Source organism: Wolffia australiana, chromosome 5 (assembly GCF_029677425.1).
Source record: "Wolffia australiana isolate 7733 chromosome 5, ASM2967742v1".
NCBI classification, from domain to species: Eukaryota; Viridiplantae; Streptophyta; class Magnoliopsida; order Alismatales; family Araceae; genus Wolffia; species Wolffia australiana.
In genome coordinates this window covers 1,842,786-1,870,000 of record NC_135839.1, presented here as the reverse complement: position 1 = coordinate 1,870,000, position 27,215 = coordinate 1,842,786, and the positions used below count along the sequence as shown (strand labels likewise).

The following is a 27,215-nucleotide window of genomic DNA, read 5'->3' as shown; positions in this document are numbered from 1 at the left end:
TCTCTTTCTCTCCTCTCACCCCATTTTTCCGCTCTTCGTCGCATTATCTCTTGTCTTCTCCTCAAGTCCCCTTATCTTTCGTGATTTATCTCCTCTTCCTCTCTCTCTCTCTCCCATCTTCTCCTTTCTTCCTCTCTCTCTCTCGTCCTGTCCTTCAGGCCATGGCTTCTCTCTTTCTGAGTTCCCTTTACTCTTATAATTCCTACCTCTTCCCCTCTATCTTTCTCTTTCTCCATCTTCTCCTTGTTTCTTACTCTATCCCTCGCCTTGTCTTTCAGGCTTTGGTTTCTCTCTGTTTAGGTTCCTCTTTCTCTTATGATTTCTTCCTAGTCCCCTCTATCTTTCTCACCCATCTTCTGTTTATTTAGTCTTCTCTATGCTGTCCTGTCTTTCAGGCAATGGTATCTTTATGTACCTTTTTATCTTATAAGTTCTATCCTCTTCCTATTTTTCTTGTCTACTCCTTCATGCTATGATTTCTCGCTTTATGTCCCTTTTTCTCTCATGATTCCTCTCCTCTTCCACTCTCTTTCTCTCGTCTTATCATCAACTTTTCACCATCATTTCTCCGTTGTCATTACAATAGCCCCAGCTGTAAATCTCTCTCTGCTTGAACCTCTCTTTCGTTTCGTCCTATCAAAGTTTCATAGATATGTGATTCCATCGGTCAATCTTGCTATCTCTATTCTTTGAGCTGTAATCTCTCTCTCCCTCTGTACCATTTTTTATCCAGCTCTCCATGTATTTCTCCCCATACATGTATCTTTTCCCTCATTTTGTATATCTCCATCCAGCTCTCCATGTATTTTATTCTTGTATTTCCACTTCGGTGTCTCTCTCTCTCCGTGATTCATTTTTTTATCCCTCTATCTTGCTGCCTCTCTTTCTAAACTTCTACCTCCATTTATCTGTATCGCCATTTGTCTATACATCTATTTAAACCTATTTCTCAGACTCCTATACAATTATCTATCCATATTCCATTATATGTGAATTTTCTAACAGGGTTTTCTATCCTAATCTAACATGGCTTGAAAATGACAGAATATTTTGAGACGGGAAGAGCAACTACGAAAGGAGATGTATACAGCTTTGGAGTTGTGCTGATTGAGCTCTTGACTGGGAAGAGACCTACTGATGAGTTCTTTCTTGAGGCCGGCACTGGCTTAGTATCTTGGGTAGGGAATTTCTTCCTTACAGTACCATAGTAAAATTTCATTTACATGTGGTATATATATTTCTGAACCTATAAATTAAACATAATAATAAGTAATGTATTTGATTTTTTCACAAAACAAAAGAAAATGAAAACTGAGATTGAAATCCTTGGTTCCAAACTCTTCAAGAACTATGGATAATCAATATCTTCTTGTTAGAGTCTAGTATTTTAAAATATTTTTCATGTTATCTATCAAAGACATCTGTGGACACCTTTTTAGGAGATTGGAAATTGAAATGTTAGGTAGAAAAGCGATTTGTAGTGACCATATTTAATTGTACCTTTTATTTTTTATTATCATCATGCATTTTTTAACCATGTAGTATTTTACACCCGATTATGATAATTGAGTTTTTTGATTATGGTGATAATATAATAATTTATATTAAGTTCTTGTGGCCAGTGATTTACGGTTCTCTCATTGGAAGGGTCATCCCTGGAACCTGTTTTAAATATATATCCTTATAGTGACATTATGTTGTCTATATGGAATAAACTTACTTTGACATGGAAAAATGTAATTCGGTATATTAGTTCAATAAGATATCCGTATATATCCTCCCGATAAATGATAAATGTTGTTTTGTCAATTTTTCTGCTTAAGTTTGTTTTCTTTGAAGCTGTATCTATAGATATTTCTCAAGTGCATATCTCCATGATAATTAATTATTTTGACAGGTGAAGGAAATGTCACACATCAAGTGCATAGAACATGCTGTGGACTCTAACCTGATATGCTATCCCAAAGAAGAGGTGAACGGCATGTTCATGATTGCTGAGAGGTGCCTAGATATTGAACCTTCCAAGAGGCCATCCATGCATGAAATCTTGAAGATGCTTGAGCAGATCGTCAGCTCAAGTGAAGATGGGCGTTGAATCTCAGGAAGAAAAATAGTTGATATATGAAAGAAGACTTTTAATGTATCATTGGAACATAGTTTCAGACAAATAGGAACAACACGGTATAATAAGTGAATTCAGCTAATATTTTTATTGATATTTCTATTCATCTTTAAATTCTCTGGTCAATTTGGAAATAAAATAGATGTAATATTAAAGAGAGCATGATAAAGTAGCATTTTTATGGACCATCAATACAAGTTATACTATATAGCATACAATATTAATAGACTAATAAATAATAATTTAAGGCAGAAGAAAATCTTTCATTTCGATTATTGGAATATAGTCAATTTAAATTATTTGGAAAACAACATTTTATACCTTATAGCGTGCATACTGAATAAAGATACTTGAAATTAAAATTTATGATATTACCATCTAAATATTGCAATACATAAAAAAATCAACTTGGGAGTATCTCTATTAATAATGAAATTTATGTTATAATACTTTATTTTTCACCTTTACGAAAGTGTTTATCATTGTAAATTATAGGCGTAAATGTATGAAATTATATTTGAATTAAAATTTAAAATATAATTCTATCAATATTTTCCTGTATAAAGTTGACTTATTTTCTATCTTTTATTACATGTGTGACCTAACAAGGTATCAGCTGGCCTTTTGGGGTATCCTATGTTATCTGAGATTTTTCACTTTTTTGAAGTCAAATCTTTCACTTCTCATGCTTTCTATGATTGTGTGGATGCAAGGTAGTGGTAAAACACTCGTGATGTGGACACAACCCTGCCGACGAGGAGGAATGAACATGCTGTCAACCTCAGCACAGAGCCAAATCAGGTTTGTAATCATTTCATATTTTAATAATTATAAATTTGAGTTACACAGATATACATCCTATTTATCGTTTTACCTCTAAATCATCGGAGTCCTCCAAATTATGGTTCTGAATAAAATACAATTTTCCTCTGAATCCTCTTCTCCAAGTAGTTTAATAAAAAAGTTACATATGTAGGTTAACAAAGGGAACTGGAGATATGATAGGATACGCTCAATAAAATGTGAAATATAATAAAATATATTTCATCCCCCATGGTAGATAGGACGGTACATCAAGTTTGAAATATTGTTTTTTGAAATTAAAGTTTGAAATATTGTATATTCTCACATTTATAAAATTTTCTTTGCACCCACTTATCCAAGTAGAATGAGAAAAGAGAATTGAGAAACATTAGGATGTTGACTTCATTTTTAAAGGGTATAAAACCAAGGGATGAACCCAATCAAGACAAAGAAAGGGACCAATTTTTTTTTTAATTTCCCATTGTTGATGGAATTTTTAATGAATTTATGTTTTAGCACGCATAGTGAGATAAATGAATAAAAATAAAGGGATATCACGATTCCTTCATTTTGACCCCCATATTTGTGTTGTACAATACCTAGTATGGAACCTAAAAGAATCTCAAGTAGTGTTCTTGCATATTTATTTTTAAACACACTGTTATATACTATTTCAAGTATGTACAGTGAGAAAAAGAATGATATAGATAAGGAGCTCAGAGATACCCTTATGTTTGGAATAACACCATCTAAGTGAATCTTGATTGTAGCAGACCAGAGCGAAATAACAGTCTGTCTCTTAAGGATATAAAACTTTGACCCCAGTTTGGTCTAAGCCTTTTGTATGAATAGATTCGACCAAATATGATATACATGTGTAATTTTGACCTTTATCTTTCGCTCCATCTCTCACACGGAAACAAGGGAACTTGTCTATTTCTTGTTGTTTCTCTGTCTCAGACTCACTCTACGTCTTTCAACTTACAATTTGAAGATCTTTTTATGACCAATAAAGGTGCAAACATTTTGAGGAAGTTCTACAGATGTGACACTGAGCAGGTTAGACAGGATATCACCTTGAAATAGTCAACCAAAAACTTCTCAAAAAGCTTGTGAAGCCCATCTTCCACCCCCATTGAAAACGTCTCTCTACAACTTCAAAAACCTACTCTAGGGTCTTTCTTAATTCTAAGATTCATTTCATCTCTCTCTCTCTCAATTTTAAAGTATTCCAATATATTGAATTTGTGTTCATTTTTACTCTCATGCTATTTAAATCCCTTCTTAAATCCACCCTTATACGCCATTTTTATTTCCAGGTACACCATCTCCTCTTATATTGTGACAGTATCTCTTTCTAAAAACTCCTACTCATAAATCACTTGAGTCCCTCTAGAGGATATTTTTAATTTTATTTTCCTAAAATATATTTTTGTATTTTATTGATTTCTAAGACCAATTTTCGTTGTATACTTGCGCTAAAATGTTATTCTAATATAATACACTATCCTTAATTCACACATTTACACATATCTTGACATGAAATACCGCATTTATGTGAATTAAAAGTTTTAATACATACATGCATCATTTTCAATATATTTCTGTGTTAATTTGGATGAAACTAACCCCGTTTGACTTCTCTGAAGTCACATGGTTCATTCTCACATCTTCAATGAGAATTTGGATGCAAGGGACAGGAAATTAACTGTGGTATGGATGGAACGACAACACTGAGGGAGGACTGGACATGACGTCGACTTCAGAACAAAGCAAATCAGGTTTGCGAACATTTAAAGGATCATCCAACTCCGTTTAGGATGATCCAAATATTTTAGAAGTTAACCGGTCAATTTCCTATCGTAGGGAATTGACCGGGGGACCAAGTCCACCCCGTACTTAGGGTTAGGTTCATTATGAGTTAAGCCCTAATTATAAGCATGATAACCGAGTGAGTTTAGAAAGAGAGAGAATCAAATTCTTGATCCGATTGAGAAAACTTGGGGTTTAAATGATAAAAAATGAGAGAGATGACTAATTTAGAACCTAGGGGTTTTTCGTCATTTTACTGTATTTTTTGCCAAAATGGGTGCCACATGGGTTTGATGTGCCAATGTAGCACCTGCATGCCATGAGGGCGTGAGGTCTACCACACGAGAAAAGAAATCCATGTGGACTTTCAGGTATAGCCAAGGTGGCATGAATAAGTGTGCACCTATGGCCCACATGTGTGCGCATGTGATAGAGTGAGAGTGGTGCTTTACACGCATTTTCAAATATTTGAGGGAGCCTTTTATTATAAACATGCAAATATCCCATGTTTCTTGCATATGGGATAAAGTCCCACATCATTCTCTTCTCTCTCTCTCTCCCTGATGCCTAACATGCGTCAAAGCCCCAGGCATTCAATCGCGATGATCGTGATCAGACAGCCACAATAATATGCAGTTCTCTCTCCTAGTTTAACTTTATGAAATTCGAATATCGAACATCCTGGACCATCCAATCGTGATCATCACGATCAGATGGTCCAGATTTAAGACACTATTTACTTTAAAGAAAATGGGGCACTCTGGCGACCAATTAGGGCGAGACACATGTCATTATCAGTGGAACACCAGATCCACCGATCAAATAGCCTATATTAACCCAAAATGAAATGTTAATATCATTTGATCTATACTTCCGATTGAAAAGAAATTTTGTGGAATCTTCCATACATCATTCTCTTTCATTTGGTACGGTTTGATCTTGGTTTTGAGTTCTAAACTATTTTACAATAAATATAATGACCAAGATACCCCTCTAAACCCTGAGTATCCCCTATAAAAGCTAATATTTTCTCTCTCTTTGCTTTTTTGGGGTTCTTTTCTTAGCAGCAGGCTGCCATAAGGCAGAGAAGAAGAAGAAGGCCCACTCCCACCATTTTTGGACTCTCCGAGTGATTTGGGAAGCGAGATTCATGCAAGAGAGCAGTCGTAGCAAGTGTAGCATCACCCGGCCTAGGAGGGGCACAAGACAACAGGGTTTGTGCGACTATTTCGGTACTCTGAGTTTGTAATCCCTACCATTTCGTACTCTAGTTTTTATTTGAGTTTTATTATAGTTTCATTTTTTCATTGGATCACAAAATCCCATAAGAATCATCATATCTCATTTCTATCTTTCACGATTAATTCCTATCATCAATTTCTCTTAAAAAACCTTCAAAACACCCCTCTTACACCTAATTATATAGTATTCCAAATTACATATTATCTGACATCCTCTCAACTTCTATAATCCTTCACCTCTCACCAAAAATCACATTCTTAAATTAATAGATATTTCTCTCTCATCACCATTGAAATCACTCAAACTCATTACCTAGGCTCCCTGAGGAATGACCCTTGTTTACTTACAATTAAATAACTCATAACCTAAGTGAGATTATTAAATTTATTGCTTGATACTCGAATCACAACAACGACATAATTACAATACGTAAAAGTTGGGTACATCACTAATCATACTTTGCTTCTTGGATTTATTTAATTGTATAAATCCACCTGCAGATTTTTTTGTGGATTTAACCCTTACCTTACCGTGAACTAATAAAAATATCATCAAATAAATCAGATCCTTAATAAAATATATTATTACCCAATTTCTTGTTTGTCACCCATTGCCCTTCAACACAGTCAAGACCAACCATTTTTAAGAGACATCAAGAGAGAGAGAGAGGTCTAGGGAGAGAATCCAGTATGTTCAATCCCAAGTCTTGAACAGCTTTTAGATTTGCGAAGATATAATGAGACAATATATTGAACAGATTTTAGCTTTCTTCATATTCAGGAACACATCACCACCAGAAAAAAATTGAGGACTAAAACTACAATCAATGTGATTTGACATGTTGAACATGGGTCAAGATGAGAAAATCAATCTATTTAAATTGCAATAAATATGATCACATTTGGACAGGTGGAAGAAGCAATAACTCAGAGAAATAAAGCCATCATATCTGGAAAAGGCATCTAGTTGGCATTCAGTCATTCCAATAACACAAATCATATCAGTATTTACAATGCAGAAATCATAGTAGAATGTTCTGTGAATCCAAGGGCTCCACTGACACGATGCTGATCTAACATGTAAATAAACAAAGGAGAGAAAAAAACTAATGACTCAGAATTATCCAACTTCAGAGTGTGATATCAAAAAATTTACAGAGTTTTGGGCCAAATTTTTTGACACACCTTTGTCTCTGTTGTCTACCCATGTATCTACAAATAAATACATTTGATTCTGAATGAATATGAAGATCTATGGTGAGTTCCTTGCACTTACATTATCACCTTATTCTCAACACCCTTAGTTTATATATATCCATATCCATCTTCCCAAATACTTCCCAAATATATGTTAGTAAATACAAATATGCATCTACTTATCATCCTTCTCATTTCTCCACCATTTCTACAATTTACTCATCACCTCTCTATTATCTCTGTACACACGGTCCTTCACCCTTTTGCTTATATTTATAATCTCTATCAGTATGCCTTATCACCTTGTTATCTCACCATCATTCATATTTTCCTCCATTTCTTATCTGAAAAAATATCATTTTCTCATGCTCGAATCTGTGCTCCATGTAAAGATAAGCCTTTATCGGCATTTTCCAATCATATTTTAAGAGTCAATGTTATATATAAAAATTACTGATTAACACAATAATTCACAAATATACACCTATAATTGAGTTAGTCTCCATGGACGCCATCAATCTACTCTCTCTCACCTTCTCCTAGGTATAGAAGGCAATGCCAAAGTGTTTTATTTCTAGCATTTTCAGCTATTGGACCAAGAATAAGAGAGATAAAAAAGAAAGAGAGAGATAAATAAAGAATGAGAGATATATTTTTACAAAGAGAGAATGAGACATATAGATTAATGTATAGAGAGATTGAGAAAGAAACACACATATAAATATGGGATGAGAGAGGGAGAGTACGTAGACACATAAATAAGCACACATATATATTGGGGTAGACATTTAGGGCCGAGGATCGGTTTTACCAGACTGAACTGGGACCATAGGTCCTCCATTTTTAGGGTGGACCAGTTTATCAAACAGGTTTAGGTCCAAGTGGACTAGAAGTATATTATTTAATTTTTTTAAAAAAAATTCTAAAGATATCAAATCCAACTCGACGGAGAGGTCTCTATTGAGCTCAGCGTAGACACCACAGATTTGACCATCTGTGGGTGCCCACTTGATGTAGATGATATTTAACATTACTATGAACATACATTTTCTACTTTGACATTGACATTGACTAGTCAAAATGACCAGACAGGGACCGGCCAGTATTGGTCGAGGACCGAACAAGAACGGACCGGAACCAGAACAAAGTTTAGGTAAGATTTAGGTTTTTGGTAAAAATACAGATCGGACCGGGACTGTCAAACCTACACATATATACGTACAGACATAGAGAGAGAGAATGAGAAAGATAGAAGTAGCAGCAAAGAATGATATATATATATGTATATATATTTATAGACAGTTAGAGGGATATAATGCTACATATACATAAGTACATGTAGAGAGATAAAGATATAGAAAGAGATAGAGAGAGAGAGAGAGACATAGGGAGACAGAGAGCGAGAGGCAGAGAGAGACATACAGAGAGAGAGTGCCACAAAGATATAGATAGAGAAAGAGAGCAAGCGAGAGCGAGACAGAGACATACAGAGATAGCCAGATAGAGACAAAGAGAGAATAGACACACAAAGAGACAGAGAGAGAAAGACATAGACAGAGAGAGAGGCATAGAGAGACAGAGAGAGAAACATAGACAGATAGCCACATAGAGAGAGGTACTGAGAGAAAAAGAGAGGGAGAGAGACATACACAGAGAGAGAGAGAGACAGACAGACAGACACATACAGAGAGAGAGACATAGACATAGAGAGACAGATAAAGAGATAGACAGAGACAGAGAGTGTGTAAGATAAAGGGAGACAGAGAGAAGAGACACACATAGAAAGAGATACACAGAAAGAGACAGAGAAATAAAGAAAGAGAGAGGGAGATTGAGAGAAAGGGAAAGAGACGGCGATTGAGAGAAAGGGAGAGAGAGAGGGAGATTGAGAGAAAGGGAGAGAGAGAAAGAGGAAGACAAAGAGGGAAGGGGGAGAGAGAGAGAAAGAGGAAGACAAAGAGGGAAGGGGGAGAGAGAGAGAGAGAGGGAGACAAAGAGGGAGGGGGGAGAGAGAGAGAGAAAGAGGAAGACAAAGAGGGAAGGGGGAGAGAGAGCGAGAAAGAGGAAGACAAAGAGGGAAGGGGGAGAGAGAGCGAGAAAGAGGAAGACAAAGAGGGAAGGGGGAGAGAGAGAAACAGAAAGGGAGGGGAGAGAGAGGGTGACAGAGAGAGAAAGAGGGAGAAAAAGAGAGAGATAGCCAAAAAAAGAGAGAGAGAGAGAGAGAGAGAGAGAGAGAAAGAGGGAGAGAGAGAGACAGAGAGAGAGGGTGACAGAGAGAGAAAGAGGGAGAGAGAGACAGAGAGAGAGGGTGACAGAGAGAGAAAGAGGGAGAGAGAGACAGAGAGAGAGGGTGACAGAGAGAGAAAGAGGGAGAGAGAGACAGAGAGAGAGGGTGACAGAGAGAGAAAGAGGGAGAGTGAGAGACAGAAAGAGAAAGAGGGAGAAAGAGAGAAAGGGAGAGAGAGAAAGAGGGAGAGTGAGAGACAGAGAGAGAAAGAGGGAGAAAGAGAGGAAGGGTGAGAGAGGCAAACAGAAAGAGAGTGTGAGAGACAGAGAGAGGGCGACAGATTGAGAAAGAGGGAGATAGAGAGAAAGAGATAGAGAGGCAAACAGAGAGAGAAAGAGAGAAAGAGATAGAGAGGCAAACAGAGAGAGAAAGAGAGAAAGAGATAGAGAGGCAAACAGAGAGAGAAAGAGAGAGTGAGAGAGACAGAGAGAGAGGGAGACAGATAGAGAAAGAGGGAGATAGAGGCAAACAGAGAGAGTGAGAAAGACAGAGAGAGAGGGAGACAGATAGAGAAAGACGGAGATAGATAGAGAGAGAGAGAGAGAGATAGAGTAAGAGGGAGATCTAGAGAGAGAGACAGATAGAGTAAGAGGGAGATAGATAGAGAGAGAGAGAGACAGGTAGAGTAAGAGGGATATAGATAGAGAGAGAGAGAGAGAAAGATAGAGTAAGAGGGAGATCTAGAGAGAGAGACAGATAGAGTAAGAGGGAGATAGATAGATAGAGAGAGAGAGAGACAGATAGAGTAAGAGGGAGATAGATAGAGACAAATAGAGTAAGAGGGAGATAGATAGAGAGAGAGACAGACAGATAGAGTAAGAGGGAGATAGATAGAGAGAGAGACAGATAGAGTAAGAGGGAGATAGAGAGAGAGAGAGAGAGACAGATAGAGTAAGAGGGAGATAGAGAGAGACAGATAGAGTAAGAGGGACATAGATAGAGAGACAGATAAGAGTAAGAGGGAGATAGATAGAGAGACTGACAGAGTAAGAGGGAGATAGATAGATGGAGAGAGAGAGAGAGAGAGAGAGAGAGAGAGAGAGAGAGAGAGAGAGAGAGAGACAGACAGACAGACAGACAGACAGACAGAGAGACATACACCCAGAGACAGAGAGAGTGACAGACAGAGAGACAGAGCGAGGAGACAGAGAACACTGACCATTGACTCACCAGTCGCAAGTCACAAGTCTTCTCCCTCCCCCCTTAATACCCCCCCTCCCCCCCCCCCTCTCCACACCGACACAGACCACCAGCACGACGAAGACGAAGCCCCCGACCATGGCGCTGAGCCTCGGCCTCAACCTCCTCCTCCTCCTCGCCATGGTCGCCACCAACCTCCTTTCCCTCTACCACCTCTCCACCCTCTCCTCTTCCCCCCCTTCTTCTTCTTTCTCTTCTTCCTCTTCCTCCTCCCCTCTCCTCCAACAGCAAATCTCCCACCTCTCCACCATCCGCTCCACCATCGCCCATCTCACCAACCTCCGCTCCTCCTCCTCCTCCCACCTCTCCTCTTCCTCTTCCTCTTCTTCCTCCTCCGATCTCGCCTTGTACGCTTCCTTCGCCTCCATCGCCTCCGCCTGCCACGACCACCCCGACCTCCTCCGCCGATTCATGGCCTACACCCCCTTCCATCCCTGCCCCCCCGACCCCGACCACCTCGCCGACTCCCTCTCCATCCGCGGCTGCCACCCCCTCCCTCGTCGCCGCTGCTTCTCCCCTTCCCCTTCCCCCAATTCCGTCGACCCATCTCGCAAAATCCCCAATTCCGCCGACCCTTTTCCCAAAAACCCTAATTTCGCCGACCCTTTTCCGGATTGGAGCCCCAATTCACCCGCCTGCGAGAAATTCCCCTGCCAGAACCCCGATCTCGGGTTTTCCATGGCCGTGGAAGCGAAGAAATTCCTCCCCCCGGCGAAATCCAACCTCGATCTCACCGTCCCCGAGCTCCTCGCCATGGCCGGGAAAATGGGTTCTCCGATCCGGGTCGGGATCGACCTCGGCGGCGGGTCCGGGACCTTCGCCGCGCGGATGAAGGTCGCCGCCGGGGCCGTCGTCGTCACCACCACGCTCGACCTCGGCGCGCCGTTCAGCGCCGCGGTGGCCGCCCGCGGGCTCGTTCCCTTGCACACCCCTCTCCAGCAGCGGATCCCTGTTCATGATGGCGCGCTGGATCTGGTGCGGTGCGGGCGCGCTGTCAATCGCTGGATCCCCGTTCCGGTGCTGGAATTCTTGATCTTCGACGTGGATCGCGTGCTCAGATCCGGAGGATTCCTCTGGATTGATCATTTCTTCGCGAAATCCGCGGATTTTGATCGGGAGTTTGCTCCGATCTTCAAGAAATTGGGGTACAGGACGCTGAAATGGTCTGTGGGGAACAAGACTGATTCTTCCGGCGTGAGAAACGGCGATCTGTATCTCACTGCACTGATGCAGAAACCAACCCGAGGTTGAAGACGACCCAGATCTCAGAATTTTTTTCTTCTCTCTTGTTCCTGCTTGATCGATGATCCTGGCGGGTAAGCTTTGAGCTTCAATTCTTTCTAGTTTCTTCTTGCCCATGATCCTCAAGTTCATGAATTATGAGAAATAATTAGCGGATCAGATTTAGGAGCTTCAATCCTGTCTTCTCTTTCTCTTCATCTCTCTTTCTGATTGCAATCTGCCCCACTATTTTAAAGAAAAATTGTGGCGTTTGACACTTACAGGGGAAACAAAGATCAGAGTTTGTAACTCCATTAATTAGGAGATATTCATCTGCCTGTCTTCTCTTTCTCTTCATCTCTCTTTCTGATAGTAATTTGCGCCACTGTTTTAAGGAAAAAGTGTGGCGTTTGACAGTTACTGGGGAAACAAAGATCTGAGTTTCTAGCTCCATTAATTAGGAAATATGTATTGAACTTCAGAAGAACTCGGAATTTTTTCGATGATCCAGTGGGGTAAGCTTTGAGCTTAAATTCATTCAAGTTTCTTCTTGCCCATCATCCGCAAGTTCATGAATTATGAGAAATAATCAGCGGACCAGATTTTGGAGTTAGAATAATTCATCTACCTCTTTCTCATTGCAATCTGCCCCTGTTTTAAGGAAAAACTGTGGCGTTTGACAGTTACAGGGAAAAAAAGATCTGAGTTTGTAGCTCCATTTTTATGATCATGTACGATTTTTAGGTTAATTTCGTGTAATGAGATTGTGGATTTTCCCGTGAGCATGAACATTTATACATTTTTAATTAAACTTTTAGGGAAGCCCATAATTTCTAGGCTTCATATTAGGAGGTGGGCTATCTTTTATTTGGCAATTTTTTAGTCATGTTTGAAAGCAACTTTATTGAAATGGAGGAAATGTGAATTATCTTGTCAGTCTCTCGAAGAAAATTCTAATGCATTGCTAACTGTTTCTGAACCCTGGTCTTTCAGAATTTGCTTATATTCACCTTATAAAAAAGAATATGATTCTGCCTTTTTGGAGAGCGTTTATTTGTATTTTGGCATTATGAGAAGCTGGTTAACTCTTGATAGATAATTTTTTTACTGTATTATTTCAAGAGACTACTTCAAGTTAGAAAGAAGAGTTCATTGAAACTGGGTAAACCCCATTACGTTTTCAATCTCTCCTGCCATGTTTCGTCTCACGGATAATTTCAAGGGAACATGAATATTTCAGAATAATTTTTGAATAAATCCAATGTTAAATTCATGTAGCATGAATATGCACACAATTATAAAAGGCCTTTTTCTGGGAAGTGATTAATTTATTGAATTTCCATTCTCCCTTTTCCTACTTAGGAGAAGTTGATTACCCATTAATTAGGGAAGTGTTCTAGGCTGTACTAGTTGAGGATAATATAGACATTGATAAAGTTTGTTGAAATTGAGTAAAACCCAAGATATGTTTGCAATCACTTATCATGCTTTCCCCCATAGATAAGTTCATAGATTAAAATTTTAGTCTTAATGCATGTGGCTCATTGATGACCATGCCAAAAGAATATCAACGAATGAAGCCATTAATTTGTATCCATGCACTTTCCATTTGTAAGTTGCTGGTCATGAATGATGAGTTTAGTAGTTAAATGTGTTGATACACCAAACAAAACTGACAAATCACAGAAAATTGCTAAAGATAATGTTTGCTTGAAACTAGCGAATAATGATCCGGGTCTCAGTCTGGTATTTTCTAGCCTGGTTCAGTTTCACTTACTACTGGGTATCATCTCAATCTAGTTTGACTTACCACCCAGTTTGATGAAATTGTTCAAGTACACAATTAATATTAAATAGAATGTCTGAAAATCTTGATCCAAATGGATCAATTCATCATCCATGTAGAGAGAATAAGGAGAATTATTCAATATATTTAAGGAAAATGAGAGAAAAATTGTAAGGAAGAAGGAATTAAAAGTGGATAAGGGGATTCAACGTCTAAAGAAGATCAAAAGTTGGGATGAACGTAATCTATAAACAAGTTTTAGAAAGGAAAATGAAGTAAGAACTATGAAACTTAGACATATGTATGAAGCAAAAAGATGTGATGATTAAATCAAATTAGGGAAAGGAGGATTATACAATATATTAAAGGAAAATGAGGGAACAAGTGTGTGAGGGAAGAAATTAACAATAGGCAAGGGTATTCGAAATAATAAGAATGTCAAACTTGATATGAATGTAATGTAGAAAAGATGATTAGAAAGGGAAAATGAAGAATTATGGAGATTATAGTTAAGGGTGATGCAATTCCCTCAAAAAATATTTTTAGTGACATGCAAAAATATGTGAGGGGGAGAGCTGATGAGAGTAGAAATAAGGGAATCAACAAACAGATAGAGAGAGAAAGTATTTATTGTATTTTTAGTTAGGGAGACAGAGATATATGTATTCAAATGTATATATTATATTCAGTCAAATTTTGGCCAGACCAAAGGCTAAAACAAAACCTTATTGACAATTCTGTTCTGCACAAACATGAAAATTGATGGCATCATCCTGGTCTGACCCATTCAGTTGAAACATAGTCCATGTTTGAAACTCAATGATATATGCTCTAATATTTTAAAATCACCTAAAACTAAAATATTCTGTAATGTATTCCAAACATAGAATATATAATATAACTCTTGGTTACATGTAATTCATATTGACAATGTGGTGCCTTATTTTTTAAAAGTAATACAGTATGAAAAATATTTGGCAAGATATCACCAACTGAAATTACAAAGATTATTAGGGCATAAAAGGAATAAAATTAAAAAATGGAATGAAATTAAATTATTCAATGTATCTTTTTATTAATTATCCAATGATTAAAATGATAATGCTTTAGCCTATTATTCAAATATGTCGTATAAAAATTAAAATAAATTACTACTACTCTGAATATTATTTTAATTAGGTAGTAATAATTAAAAATAGTACTGAGGCATGATAAAAGTAGTTCTGTAATATTAATTTTATAAATACCCATATTTATTTCCCCAATGATCAGAGAAGGCGTTCCCTAATGATCCCTGTTATTCTTTACTAGTAACTGAATGATAGATTATAGTTTGATGATTAACCTTATGTTTAATCTTTTGAGAGCTTCACATGGGCAAAGGATTATACATACACAGTAGATGATGATGGTAAAGGTTCCAGGAGCGAGTTTAAATACCATTGTGTAATTTTGTGGAGCATGAGGTGCAGATTGGCACCCCATAGTTATAAATATAATCTATTAATTTGGTTAAATTAATATTAGATTTATTAATATATATGTTGGTTTAGTTAATTAATAAGGTTGGCCAATACTTATCATTATGTCATTACAATTATTAACAAGATTGGTACATAAAAATATTTAAATAACTACAAATAGTGGGTCACCATTTTTAGGTGCCAATGCTGACCAGATCTGGGCACCTCCCGCCTTTATTCTTCCTATCTTGTGATGCGTTCACTCAATTCACTCCTCTAGAAGCCCTTGATGCTGATAAGTTTAACCAGACATTCAAGAAGAATGGGAGGATAGGAGATCCAAAAGTTCTTTGATTGCCTGGATATATCTAGAGCCTCGAGCACATTAATGGCTTGAAAGCACTCTCCCAAGGATCAAGTTAAGGGTGGAACAAGTTCCCCATAAGGTAATTTGGTTAATCTTTTTTCTTAGTTAAATTTGAAATCCACTAAAAATTGTCTTTAAAACTCTAAATCACAGCCTGATAACCCAATAGAGGGAAATATGGTGAGGGAACATAGAAAGAGAGAAGGAGAGATAAGTGGGTAAAGGGAGAAAGTGAGAGGTCAATAAACACCACCACGCACTATCACCGGACGTGACACCACTACTGCACGAGACATCTCCTGTCATGACACATCGTCAAAGTCAACTTCAGAACGGGGATCCGAGCTGTCGTTTAAAATTAGATTTGAATTTTATAGTTATCGTATGTTTTCTCTTTCCTCCAAGGCCTATACATAGGCCAATGCTGTACTGGACTACTTGGTGATTTTCTTTTGGAATTGAAGTTTTCTTCTTCTAAGAGAATTTTGCTGTAGCTTTCGACAGCCGCCGCCGCCGCCACCGTTGAGAGGACGCCTCCCTACCTGCTTCGTCGCCTGCACATCGTCGCCTCCACCCGTGCACAGCATCGCCCGTGCCCATTGCACACAGCGTTGCCAGCCCACAGCGCGCAGGGACGCCCTGCCTGCCGCACGCGCAACTGCTTGCGCTCGCCGCACGCACAGCCGCCCCGCCCGTTGCGCGCACGGCCGCCCGCGCCCGCCACACGCAGGGACGCCCGCACTCACCGCACTTACGGACGCCCCCGCCCACCCGCGTGCACTACCACTGCATGCGTAGCCACCTTCTTGTTCTGCCACCGAGCACAACCACCGCCTGCACGGTTCCCTATGCGCAACTGCTACATGTGCCCATTCTGCATCAACGTGCTTCAAACCCTTCATCCTTCATCAGCACACCTCGTTTACCGTTTAGGTTTCGAGGCGCTGCCCCGAACCCCACAAGGGGGCGACTCCCCATTGACCGCCAACTGACCGTGCAGTTGGATCCGCGACACCCTGTTGAAGCGCATATCACTCACCCCGCCAACGATGAGTCAAGAATTTCCTGCATCGCCTCTTCGCACTACTCTTGTGCCAAAGGTCCATTCTTTCCTCTTTGGTGTCAGTGTTTCTCGTCCAGTGTTTCTCGTTTGTTTTTCCATCGCCGTCGTACTTAGTTGAATAGGTTTGAATCTTCTCGTGATCGAACATTCAAGATATTCAATTTAGAGCTTTGTTTTCACCGCGGTGGTTGTAAGACAGTACTCTCACCCTCGACCGAGGAAAGAGGCTGCACCATCAATATTTTTCACCAGATTTAAATGTTTGAAATCAGTCGTGTTGATTTGTGGTCTGTTTTATCCATCCCTAGTTGAATTAGCCTATCCTACCTGTGCCAGTCCTAGTCATCCTTCATTAGAAAGTTTGATAGAGGAAGAGAGCGACAGGAAAGAGAGAAAGGGAAAGAGAGAAAGATAACTGGAAGAAATAGAGAGTGAGATGGGAAATTGAGAAATAAAATTGGAAGTCGAAGATATATATACATATATATATATATATAGAGAGAGAGAGAGAGAGAGAATTGGGAGAGGGAGAGATTAATAGGGAAATGGAGATAGGTGGATCAAGGGAGAGAGTCAGAGTGAAAGAGATTTAGAACTGGGAGGGAAAGAAGGAGATAAAGACACACTCAGAGAGAGAGAGAGAATTTGGCAAGGGAGAAAGTGAGGGGGAAAGAGAGATAGGTGAAAAGATAAGGGGGACCGATAGGGAAATGGAGATGGCAGATTAGAGGGAAAGACTGAGATGCCAAGAGATATATTGACAAAAGGGAGAGGGTAAGAGGGAAATAGACAGATTCTTGGAGGGAAACCAATGAGAGAGAAAGAGAGTGAGAGGGAAGAAGAGTGAAGTTGATGGAGAGAGAGGGTAAGAGAGAAAGAGATGGAGGGGGAAGAGTGAGAGGAAAAAAATAGAGAGATACATAGAGAGAGATAGAGGCAACTTCGAGAGAGGGTGATAGAAACATAGGAGAGTAGGACATGAGGAACGATAGTAAACCAGATACAGTGGAGAAGAAGGGGGAAGAAGGTAGAAGAAGATGGCAGAGGGATTGACCAGAATAGTTGACTATGTATTACAGTATATCTTCAACTGTACGTGTATGTCCTTATATAGAGGTGGACTTCGCAGGAGTCTGTAAGGAAGATTGAACAAAGGACTTATGTGTTTTAGGTAGAAGTTTCTAGATGATGTTCTTGACGTTTAGGCAGTTGAGCCTCCATACTGGGTCATCGTGAGATTGAGTGTCATGTTGCATCTTTAGGGTTTAAATCTTAAGGTTTCCTTGAAGATAAAATATTGAAGATGGGGTTTGGAAGGGGAGTAGGGAAACTGATTAGTATTTTCTTCTGTTCCATCTTCAATGTTCCATCATCTGTTTTGTTCTTCGTCAAATATGAATGACCACATGGGACTAATGATAGAATGGTTACAATGACAAAGTTGAATGGATGATGGTCAATATTAAAATATATCCTCTGAACAGATGACTGAACCAACAACTATCCAGTCTCATCATGTCCATCAAATACAATCATTCTTTATTCATCCTCAAACCCTGATAAACCTTTCAGTACACCATATGGAAGTTTATCAACTACTATCACATCCAGATACATCTCTGATGCAAGTTATGATCAACTTGTGCGCAATCTTCAATTTTTAATCTATACACAACCTGATAAGACATATTTTTCTTAATAAATTCCTCCAACATATGCATGCTCCCACAGCTTAACATTAGATTCAGGTCAAACATTTATTTTAAAGTATTAATGGTACCCGTGATCATGGACATCACATTTTAGATCTTAGAATTATCAATTTTATGTCAATAGTGATGCCAACTTGGAATAATCCCCATGTGATACACAATATAAAAACATTAATTTAATATCCTCAGACAAATCCTGATCGTCTGGTCATCCAAAAAATAATTTAGGAGCCAAACATACAGCTTATTTAGTTATGATCTCTTCTCAGAGACCTAGGAATTCCAACATGCACAAACTGTACCTTATGATGTGATAACCTAAATGGTATCAACCTCACCAAAAGTCTTGTTTTCCATGGTTTTATTAAGCACATCAGTATTGACCTATACTTTTTCCAAGAGTAATATGCTCACAATAAAATTTTTCCATTCTATGTGCTCCAAGATTGTTCTTACCAGGGAAGGGAGTATTAGAGAAAAATACCAATTATGATGCCCAAGAGTATGGGGGAAAATAATCATATCCTAAGATTGACACAATATGATGGTAGCCGTATCATCTCTAGTGTCAATCAAAGAGATCATATAATTTCCTCAAGTTATGGAATAATAGACACACATCAACTATCTTTACATTATGTGATTACACTTACAGCTATATATGTACTTGACAGTTGACTTTAACTTACACATTTATCTCTCCTCTCTCTCTCTCTCTCTTGTATGCTCTCTGTCTTTCGTTCGCCCTCTCTCTCCCTCTCTCTCTCTTGCGCCGTCTCTCTCCCTCTCTTTGGCCCTTTCTCTCTCCCTCTCTCTCTCTTTCGCCCTCTCTCTCTTTCTTGCTTTCTGTCTCTCTCTTTCTCTTTCTTGCTTTCTGTCTGTCTGTCTGCCTCTCTCTCTCTTTCTCGTTCTTGCTTTCTGTGTGTCTGTCTGTCTGCCTCTCTCTCTCTCTCTCTCTCTCTCTCTCTCTCTCTCTCTCTCTCTCTCTCTCTCTCTCTTCCTCTCTCTCTCTCTCTCTCTCTCTCTCTCTCTCTCTCTCTCTCTCTCTCTCTCTCTATCTCTCTCTCTCTCTCTCTCTCTCTCTCTCTCTCTCTCTCTCTCTCTCTCTCTCTCTCTCTCTCTCTCTCTCTCTCTCTCTCTCTCTCTCTCTCTCTCTCTCTCTCTCTCTCTCTCTCTCTCTCTCTCTCTCTCTCTCTCTCTCTCTCTCTCTCTCTCTCTCTCTCTCTCTCTCTCTCTCTCTCTCTCTCTCTCTCTCTCTCTCTCTCTCTCTCTCTCTCTCTCTCTCTCTCTCTCTCTCTCTCTCTCTCTCTCTCTCTCTCTCTCTCTCTCTCTCTCTCTCTCTCTCTCTCTCTCTCTCTCTCTCTCTCTCTCTCTCTCTCTCTCTCTCTCTCTCTCTCTCTCTCTCTCTCTCTCTCTCTCTCTCTCTCTCTCTCTCTCTCTCTCTCTCTCTCTCTCTCTCTCTCTCTCTCTCTCTCTCTCTCTCTCTCTCTCTCTCTCTCTCTCTCTCTCTCTCTCTCTCTCTCTCTCTCTCTCTCTCTCTCTCTCTCTCTCTCTCTCTCTCTCTCTCTCTCTCTCTCTCTCTCTCTCAATCCTGACCGATCATATAACGCTGGGCCATCCCATCGATCGGAAATAATTGATCCAACGGCTGAGAAACCTCCATGCGTTGGCCATGAAAAAGAAGTAACCGCCACGTATCCAGCGTCTACGCAACGTGGCACTGCATGCCACTGCATGCAGCTCCCTCTTTCACAGAAACTTACATTAAAATAATAATGCACCCTCAATAAATTAATTTAATCCCAGAAACATAGTTTTTAACCTATTCTCATACCTTTACATGTCTCCATTCAATATTTAGTTTCCAAGCTACTGAAGTCAAAATTCATTAGCTTATTATTTCACCAGCTTCCTCTACTCCATCTAGCTTATTATTTCAATATCTGATTATCTCATTCTACCCAAGTATTACTCCATTCCAGGAAAATATTTGCTCGTTCATTTCTCAAATTTATTTTATTTTCTGAGGTTTTTCTTTATCTTGTACCGTTTTTTATCATGCTTTCTTGATTGTTCTCATAAAATTTAGGGTCTTTCTTGTGCTTGACAGTTCAGAAATCCTGTTATTTCATGTCTCAAATTCAGTTTATTTTTTATGTTCTTCATTATCTTGTACTGAATCTTATCATCCTTCATTTTTCTCATAAAATTTATGATTTCTCTTGTGTTTGACAGTTCAGAAAGTAATCTAGAGCCAGTGTAAAAACATGATTTTCTTCTTGATTGTCATTCATGTCCTTCTCTTTCTATTTCCCAGCTCATCTTAGTATTTCAATAGCTGATTATCTCAGTCTACCCATGTATATTGAATAGAGGAAAATACTTTCTACTTCATTTCTCAATTTTATTTTTGTTCTTTTATGTTTTTCATTATCTTGTACAATTTTTTCTCTTTCTTTTTCGATTGTTCTCATAAAATTGAGGGTTTCTCTTGTGTTTGACATTTCAGAAATTAATGAAGACTCAGTGGAAGGACATGCTCTTCTTCTTGATTGTTATCAATCTCATTCTCTCTTTAGTTCCCAGCTCATCTTCTGCCGATGAATTTTCAAGGATTATTTTAAGAAAAAGACACTTAGATGAAGAATCCAGGAAGTTTGGTTATCTCAAGATCAATAATCTAGCAGATGATTCTGGCACTGATATAGTCGTTCTTAAGAATTATATGGACGCCCAGTACTATGGTGAAATTGGAATTGGAACGCCTCCACAGAATTTTACTGTGATTTTTGATACTGGAAGTGCTGACTTATGGGTTCCATCGGCTAAGTGCTATTTCTCAGTAAACTCCAGTTTTTTTTATAATATAGATTATTCTATTTACGGTGTGATTAAGATTTAGTAACTTCATCTGCTTATTTATTCCATAGCTCGCTTGCTTCGTTCATTCAAAATACAAGTCAGGCCAGTCGAGTACTTACAAGAAGAATGGTTTGTATGCAGCAAACTTGACTTAACTGTTCTCTCAGTTATTTTTTATTTTCCCTTCAATTATTACTGTCTGATTTTCAAAGTAATTTTGGTAAGTGGTAATGAGTATATTTTACTCATTCATAAAAGTTATGAATAGAAACCAGAATATTGACTCACTCTTGCTTTTATAATTTACTGATTTCCAATAGAGTGGGGATAGAGATTTTAGGTTTTTTCCTTTAATATTCTGTGGTTTTGAGGAGAAGAACAGTATGATATGTCGATTTCCTGAAGTGATTTCAGATTGAGGGACTTTAATGATTTAAAATTAACAGGAAAACCTGTCGAGATACACTATGGAACTGGAGCAATATCTGGATTTTTAAGCCGGGATTCGGTTAAAGTTGGTGAATTTCTAGTCAAGAATCAGGTGATAAGCGGAGACTTTAGAAACTGTTGGCATGTTAAGATTGAAATTTGTATATTTCTTTTTATCATGATGTTATATTTTTTTAGTACTTCATCGAGGCTACAAGGGAACCAGGTATAACATTTTTGCTTGGGAAATTTGATGGGATATGCGGTCTTGGGTTTCAAGAAATATCAGTTGGGAAAGTGGTTCCCTTGTGGTACGTTTTGTAACATTTTTTATGCATTGAAAAAATAAAACAAATAGAATTGTTATCGCCATATACCCAGTAAAGGGGAATGCATTGTGTATCCATTCAGTATGAAATGTGAATAATGCATTCATTAGACATTTACATCGAATTTATATTTTTTCATGAGGCATTTGAATTCTGACTCTCAAGTGATAACATAAAGAAGGCCTTTCAAATATATTTGTTTTTACTTAAGCCCTTATTTATTCTTGAGATTTGTTGATCATGAATAGGTTTTCTATTTTATTTGTCCATCAATCTAAGTAAAATTTTCCATGCGTGATATTTTTCATTGATAAAATAAATTTTACTACAGCCATACCCAAGTGATAGTATTATTGTAAATTAATATTTCTAAAGCTCACAGTTCTTATGATTATTTGTAATTACTTCTTTAATGTATAATATGATCAGCCTAGGAAAAGGAGGAACCTATCTTCTGTTTTTTCATGCATAAATGAAATAATACTACGTTCATACCTCTAATGATAGGATTATTGTAAAGTGATATTTCTAAGGCGTAGATTCTCATAATAATTTGAAATTACTTCTGTAAGGTATAATATGATCAGCCAGGGTCTAGTGAAGGAACCTATCTTCTCTTTTTGGTTCAACCGAAATGCTGACGACGAAGAGGGAGGTCAACTCATCTTTGGAGGTGTTGACCCTGATCATTTTATAGGCAATCACACTTACGTTCCTGTCACCAGAAAAGGATATTGGCAGGTCAATCCTGAGACCCCACTGACCCCCGTTTCTTAATTTTTAAGTTTTTTTTTATTTTTTGGAATACTTATCAATTTTCAGTTTGAGATGGGAGATGTACTCATAGGTGGGCGTTCAAGTGGTAAGCAGTGAAATTTCTCCATTTTTAATGGCTTCTGGTTGGAAACCTAAGTCCATGTTCCCAGGAATCTGCTCCAGTGGCTGCGCCGCTATCGCTGACTCTGGAACATCTTTAATTGCTGGACCAACTGTAACTTTTCATAATCATTACAAAATTAGATCCATCATTTTTTGCTGAAAACTTTGATGGAGTTCTAAATTTTCAACTTTTTTTAACTGAAATATTATTTTCATCAAATTCTCAAATTTTCTTTCATTATTATTTAGATTGATTATATCTTATTAATTTCTATGTTAATGGAATTAAGATACGCCCAACTGTTAACTGTTTTATTATTAATTAGTTGTATTTTGATAAATTTTCACTCCCATTTCTAGGATTATTAGTTTGATGGATTTTTTGGTATTTTAATTATCTACTTGTAACATTATTTTGATGGTTAATAATTTTTTTTTCCAAGTATGTTTATTTCATTGTCCTTTTGATGGTTTTTTCAACTATTCATGGAATGGGGAGACTAATTTAGGGTGAATGATAGTCAGATGGTACGCTCTAAAATATACCCAATCTTAATAAGGGATATTCATATGTTCCTCCATTAAAATTTCTTGTCACCTTGAACCTTCAAGTCTCTCCTTTAACATGATGCTAATAATCTTTAAGAACTTAGAAATGAGCGATCAGAAACTTAGGCCCACTTTTCAGTTTTGCAACAAATATGAACCATGAAAGATTATTCATAGGTAATTATGGCACAAGTAGTAATCCAGACTCAGTTATTATGAAATTGATGGTCTTTTCCAGGCAGTGATAGCAGAGATTAACCATGCCATTGGAGTTTATGGGATCGTCAGCCAAGAATGCAAGACTGTTCTCTCCCAGTATGGGAAGACCATTCTAAAACTCCTTTTATCAAAGGTAGCCCTCAATATTCAATTTTCACCGTCCGATCCATGTGCCAGCAGAAAGTCCACAATTTGGATGGACATGATTCGATGTTTATCTTATTTTTGAAGCGGCAACCAAACAAGATCTGCTCCCAGATGGGTCTCTGCGTTTTCAATGGAATACAAGGGATTAGGTGAGTTGGGTCCAAAGTTAACGGCATTTTATCGAATATTTCTCCATTTTATCGTATACCCATTTTCTAGGATGGGTATAGAGACCGAAGTCAAGTATCATGGGTTAAGAGTTGACCTGGGACATTCCATGTATTGGGATACTAAGTCTTTATATAATATTTAAACTTGTTTAATTCCCTTTATTCCAGTATGGACCAAAGTCAACTATGATGAGCTGACAGTTGACCTGTGAGATTCCATGTAGTGGGTCCAAAGTCATCAGCTTAATATCATATGTATCCATGCTTATTACCATTTTTATTGCATTTATAAGTATTTTTTAGAATGGGTAGAGAGACCAAAATCAACTCCATGTACTGTACGTCCAAAATCAACGACTTGATATCATATATAATCCTATCTAATGCCCTTTATCTCATTTTTTACTGCATCTATACCCATTTTCCCAAAGTGCATGATGGCAGTTGGGGTTGACCTGGGAGAATCCATGTAGTGGGGTCCAAATTCAGCAGATGGATATCATTTTTTTTCTCCTGTTTAGTTCCCCTTATCACCATTTCTTATTGTGATACCCATTTTACAGCAACGGTATAGAGACGAAAGTCAACAATGATGGTCTTAGTGTTGACCTGGGAGAGACCATTTGTTCTGCCTGTGAGATCGTCATCATCTGGATTCAAAGCCAAATGAAGGAGAACAAGACCCAGGAGCAGATCCTTACATATGTCAGTGAAGTGAGAAAATAATCAACAACCAGAGATTTAAATAAGGAGACTTCTTGAGTTTTCTATTTAATTTTTTTTTATGTGGGTAGCTGTGCGAGAGGTTGCCAAGTCCAGTGGGAGAATCTGTGGTGGACTGTGGTCGTCTTTCATACATGCCCAACATCTCCTTCACCATTGGTGAAAAGATTTTCTCTCTCAAACCTGAGCAGGTACTTAGGAGAATATTTATTTGATCTTCATCTTTGCCCATCCTTCTCTCTATGTATATTTTTTATTACTCATCATACATGCTATTGGACAAGTAGTACATACTTAAAATTGGAGATGGCCCCAGTGCACAGTGCATCAGTGGATTCACTGCTCTAGATGTCCCTCCACCTCGTGGCCCACTGTGGTAAACATCTCTGTATAACTTTTCATGGGTATATTAAAAAAAAACTATTCTATGCAAAAAATATGTGTATATATGTGATAATTCCTCTTTTTCCCTCTCTCTCTATAGATATTTTTTTTCTAAAGTTGTTCTCATTTTGCTAGAAATATTGGGATTTTGATGGTATTTGGGGTGATGGACAGGATACTGGGGGATGTGTTCATGGGGGCCTACCACACCGTCTTTGACTTTGGTAATTTAAGGGTGGGTTTCGCCCAGGCAGCATAGAAAAACTATTACCCATTTTCTTTATTCTCTCTTTAAGCTGTGAGGTGTGTGTTTTATCCTCATGTCTTGTCTTTCATGTTGCTACTAAGCTTAATCTGGTTAAAATTAAAATAGGATATTTTGGTGATGTTTTTGTAATGTAAATATATCTCTCTCCATCTTATGTTGTTTCCTCCAGGATTGTGGGCCAGCTAAGGAAGAGTTTTTATGAAAAATTATTGAAATAGCTCCTATTTATTTATTGAGTTCTTGGGCTGGATTCCTAAATATCAAGGGTGACAAGGGAGTCTATTTCTCACTTCTGAGGACTTAAAACTTTTTTCTAATGGGGAACATGTGCATTTGAATTAATGAAAATTAGTAATTAAAAAAAATTGAAAATGGTAGTAGAAATAGATATTCAGACATCACAACAAACATGTAAATATGATCAAGACACATGTAACTAGGCATAGCTTATACAATACTATTTAATGAGAACAATTAAAACTGTTTTTGGATATAACTAATTACTGAATACTCTCGTATATTAAAACTGTTAGAGTATCTTACTACAGCTTTTCAGATATTTCAATATATTTCTCATATTATTTGTGAAAAAATGCTACGTCCCTAATCAAAGTAAAATATTTTTATAATGAACAAATACACTGACGCACAATTGACCTAAACATATGCGCCTTTGATTCATTAGTTACATACATCAGGAATGTATTCATAAGATATAAAATCTAGACCATATGCTTGGTGCTGTTAAAAATATAGGTATTTCCTGAATATTACTGATAAGAATTTGTTAGAAACTTTATTTTGATGAATTTTCATGATGATATACGTTTTAATATTTTTTTAAGCTTTAGTAAACAACTTTTACTTGTGCCCCAATCGTAAATCATGGTTAGATGCCCAAACTATGAGATAACTCAAGAGATAAATAATCAAATCTTGAAATATTCGAATTGATAATTTGATAGCTCCATAAATAATGGAATTCAAGTATAAAAATGTAAATTTCACGGTAAATACTCCAACATTTTGTGTTTAAATCTCATATTTTCAACACACTAGCATTTTATGCGACCTCTACTATAGGTCAAATCAAAAGCTCTGTTATAATTCATTTTACAAGTCCAATTACAAGGTCAATTTTATTTTATTTTTTTTATTACCGAATTAATTAAATGTTATTGAGACCATAAAAATCTTATCTTTTTGTTCTAGAATAAAAATAATTCTTTTCCACGAATTTTGGGGCTGATTTTTTCGTAAATTAACTTTACTTTCTTTTAAAGTGTGTTAAAACGAATAACTTACTAATATTTTATATTATTATCCTATATTCTCACATACTTCCCTAAATTCCCCCAATATTTTTTTATGAATTGTTCTTTTTAAGGCAAAGCATGTCATCAAAAGGGTTATTTGATCTTATTATAATAATGTGTTACATGAGAATTATGGATTAGGTTCAAACATGTTAAATAAATGCATTGGTTAGATAATAATTATAACTCCAAAGAAAAAATGAGAATATAAATTTTAGGGAAGGTTGACCTCATTAGCAAATCTAGGTGCAGTCAAGTGTGGCTCATGGAGATCTGACATCTCTGCTTATTTGCAGAAACATATTTCCATTTTGTGTTATATATATCCTAATTTTATTCTCATTTTTTAACATGCTTATGGCATTTGAAATGAGAGGTGAAATTAAGAGTCAATTAAAAGGAAAAGACTGTACCCCCTAATTTCTTAAGGTTTTGCATGCGTTTTATTTATCATGAAATTTAATATCATCCTCACAATATATAACTTCATACAGAGTTTGTGATAAAATCGCCATTTACCATTTTATTTTGATTTCATATATTTACATTTTTTAATTTATGAATATGCATATGTTACTGAAAATATTAAAGTTTATAATTTCTTGTATCAACATAAATTCATGAAATTAATGGCTTTTCTTAAATAGCAGTATATCAAATGATAT

The 27,215-nt window shown here is 37.5% G+C and overlaps 3 protein-coding genes across 3 annotated transcripts in view; all 3 read left to right on the top strand.

Moving 5' to 3' along the window:
* The window catches only part of LOC144703634 (Protein kinase superfamily protein), a 6,139-nt gene extending 3,903 nt beyond the window's left edge, over positions 1 to 2,236 (top strand). The window contains exons 3-4 of the mRNA XM_078575851.1: positions 1,045 to 1,178; positions 1,898 to 2,236. Of these exons, the coding sequence (XP_078431977.1) occupies positions 1,045 to 1,178; positions 1,898 to 2,095 (332 nt within the window). The 3' untranslated portion in view covers positions 2,096 to 2,236. The remainder of the gene's footprint in view (positions 1 to 1,044; positions 1,179 to 1,897) is intronic.
* Positions 2,237 to 10,684: 8,448 nt separating this feature from the next.
* Positions 10,685 to 12,080, top strand: LOC144703291 (S-adenosyl-L-methionine-dependent methyltransferases superfamily protein). Its single transcript, XM_078575437.1, has one exon. It carries the CDS (start codon positions 10,742 to 10,744, stop codon positions 11,912 to 11,914), a length of 1,173 nt encoding a protein of 390 aa, XP_078431563.1. The 5' UTR covers positions 10,685 to 10,741; the 3' UTR covers positions 11,915 to 12,080.
* An 8,710-nt stretch (positions 12,081 to 20,790) lies between these two features.
* On the top strand, positions 20,791 to 25,377 carry LOC144703110 (aspartic proteinase A1-like). The gene is made up of 13 exons (XM_078575207.1): positions 20,791 to 21,117; positions 21,206 to 21,266; positions 21,584 to 21,678; positions 21,765 to 21,877; positions 22,468 to 22,636; positions 22,718 to 22,757; positions 22,822 to 22,886; positions 23,562 to 23,675; positions 23,774 to 23,838; positions 24,423 to 24,573; positions 24,654 to 24,773; positions 24,870 to 24,958; positions 25,141 to 25,377. The coding sequence occupies exons 1-13, from the start codon at positions 20,791 to 20,793 to the stop codon at positions 25,223 to 25,225; spliced, it is 1,494 nt and encodes a 497-aa protein (XP_078431333.1). The 3' UTR covers positions 25,226 to 25,377.
* The last annotated feature ends 1,838 nt before the right edge of the window (positions 25,378 to 27,215 follow it).

Bases quoted from the DNA above. Each gene is read 5' to 3' on its own strand.
- LOC144703110 (XM_078575207.1), top strand. From the start codon at position 20,791: ATGAAGACTCAGTGGAAGGACATGCTCTTCTTCTTGATTGTTATCAAT. The intron at 21,267-21,583 runs GTTTGTATGCAG...TAAAATTAACAG, and splicing joins GAGTACTTACAAGAAGAATG to GAAAACCTGTCGAGATACAC. The intron at 24,574-24,653 runs GTGAGAAAATAA...TTATGTGGGTAG, and splicing joins TCCTTACATATGTCAGTGAA to CTGTGCGAGAGGTTGCCAAG.
- LOC144703291 (XM_078575437.1), top strand. From the start codon at position 10,742: ATGGCGCTGAGCCTCGGCCTCAACCTCCTCCTCCTCCTCGCCATGGTC.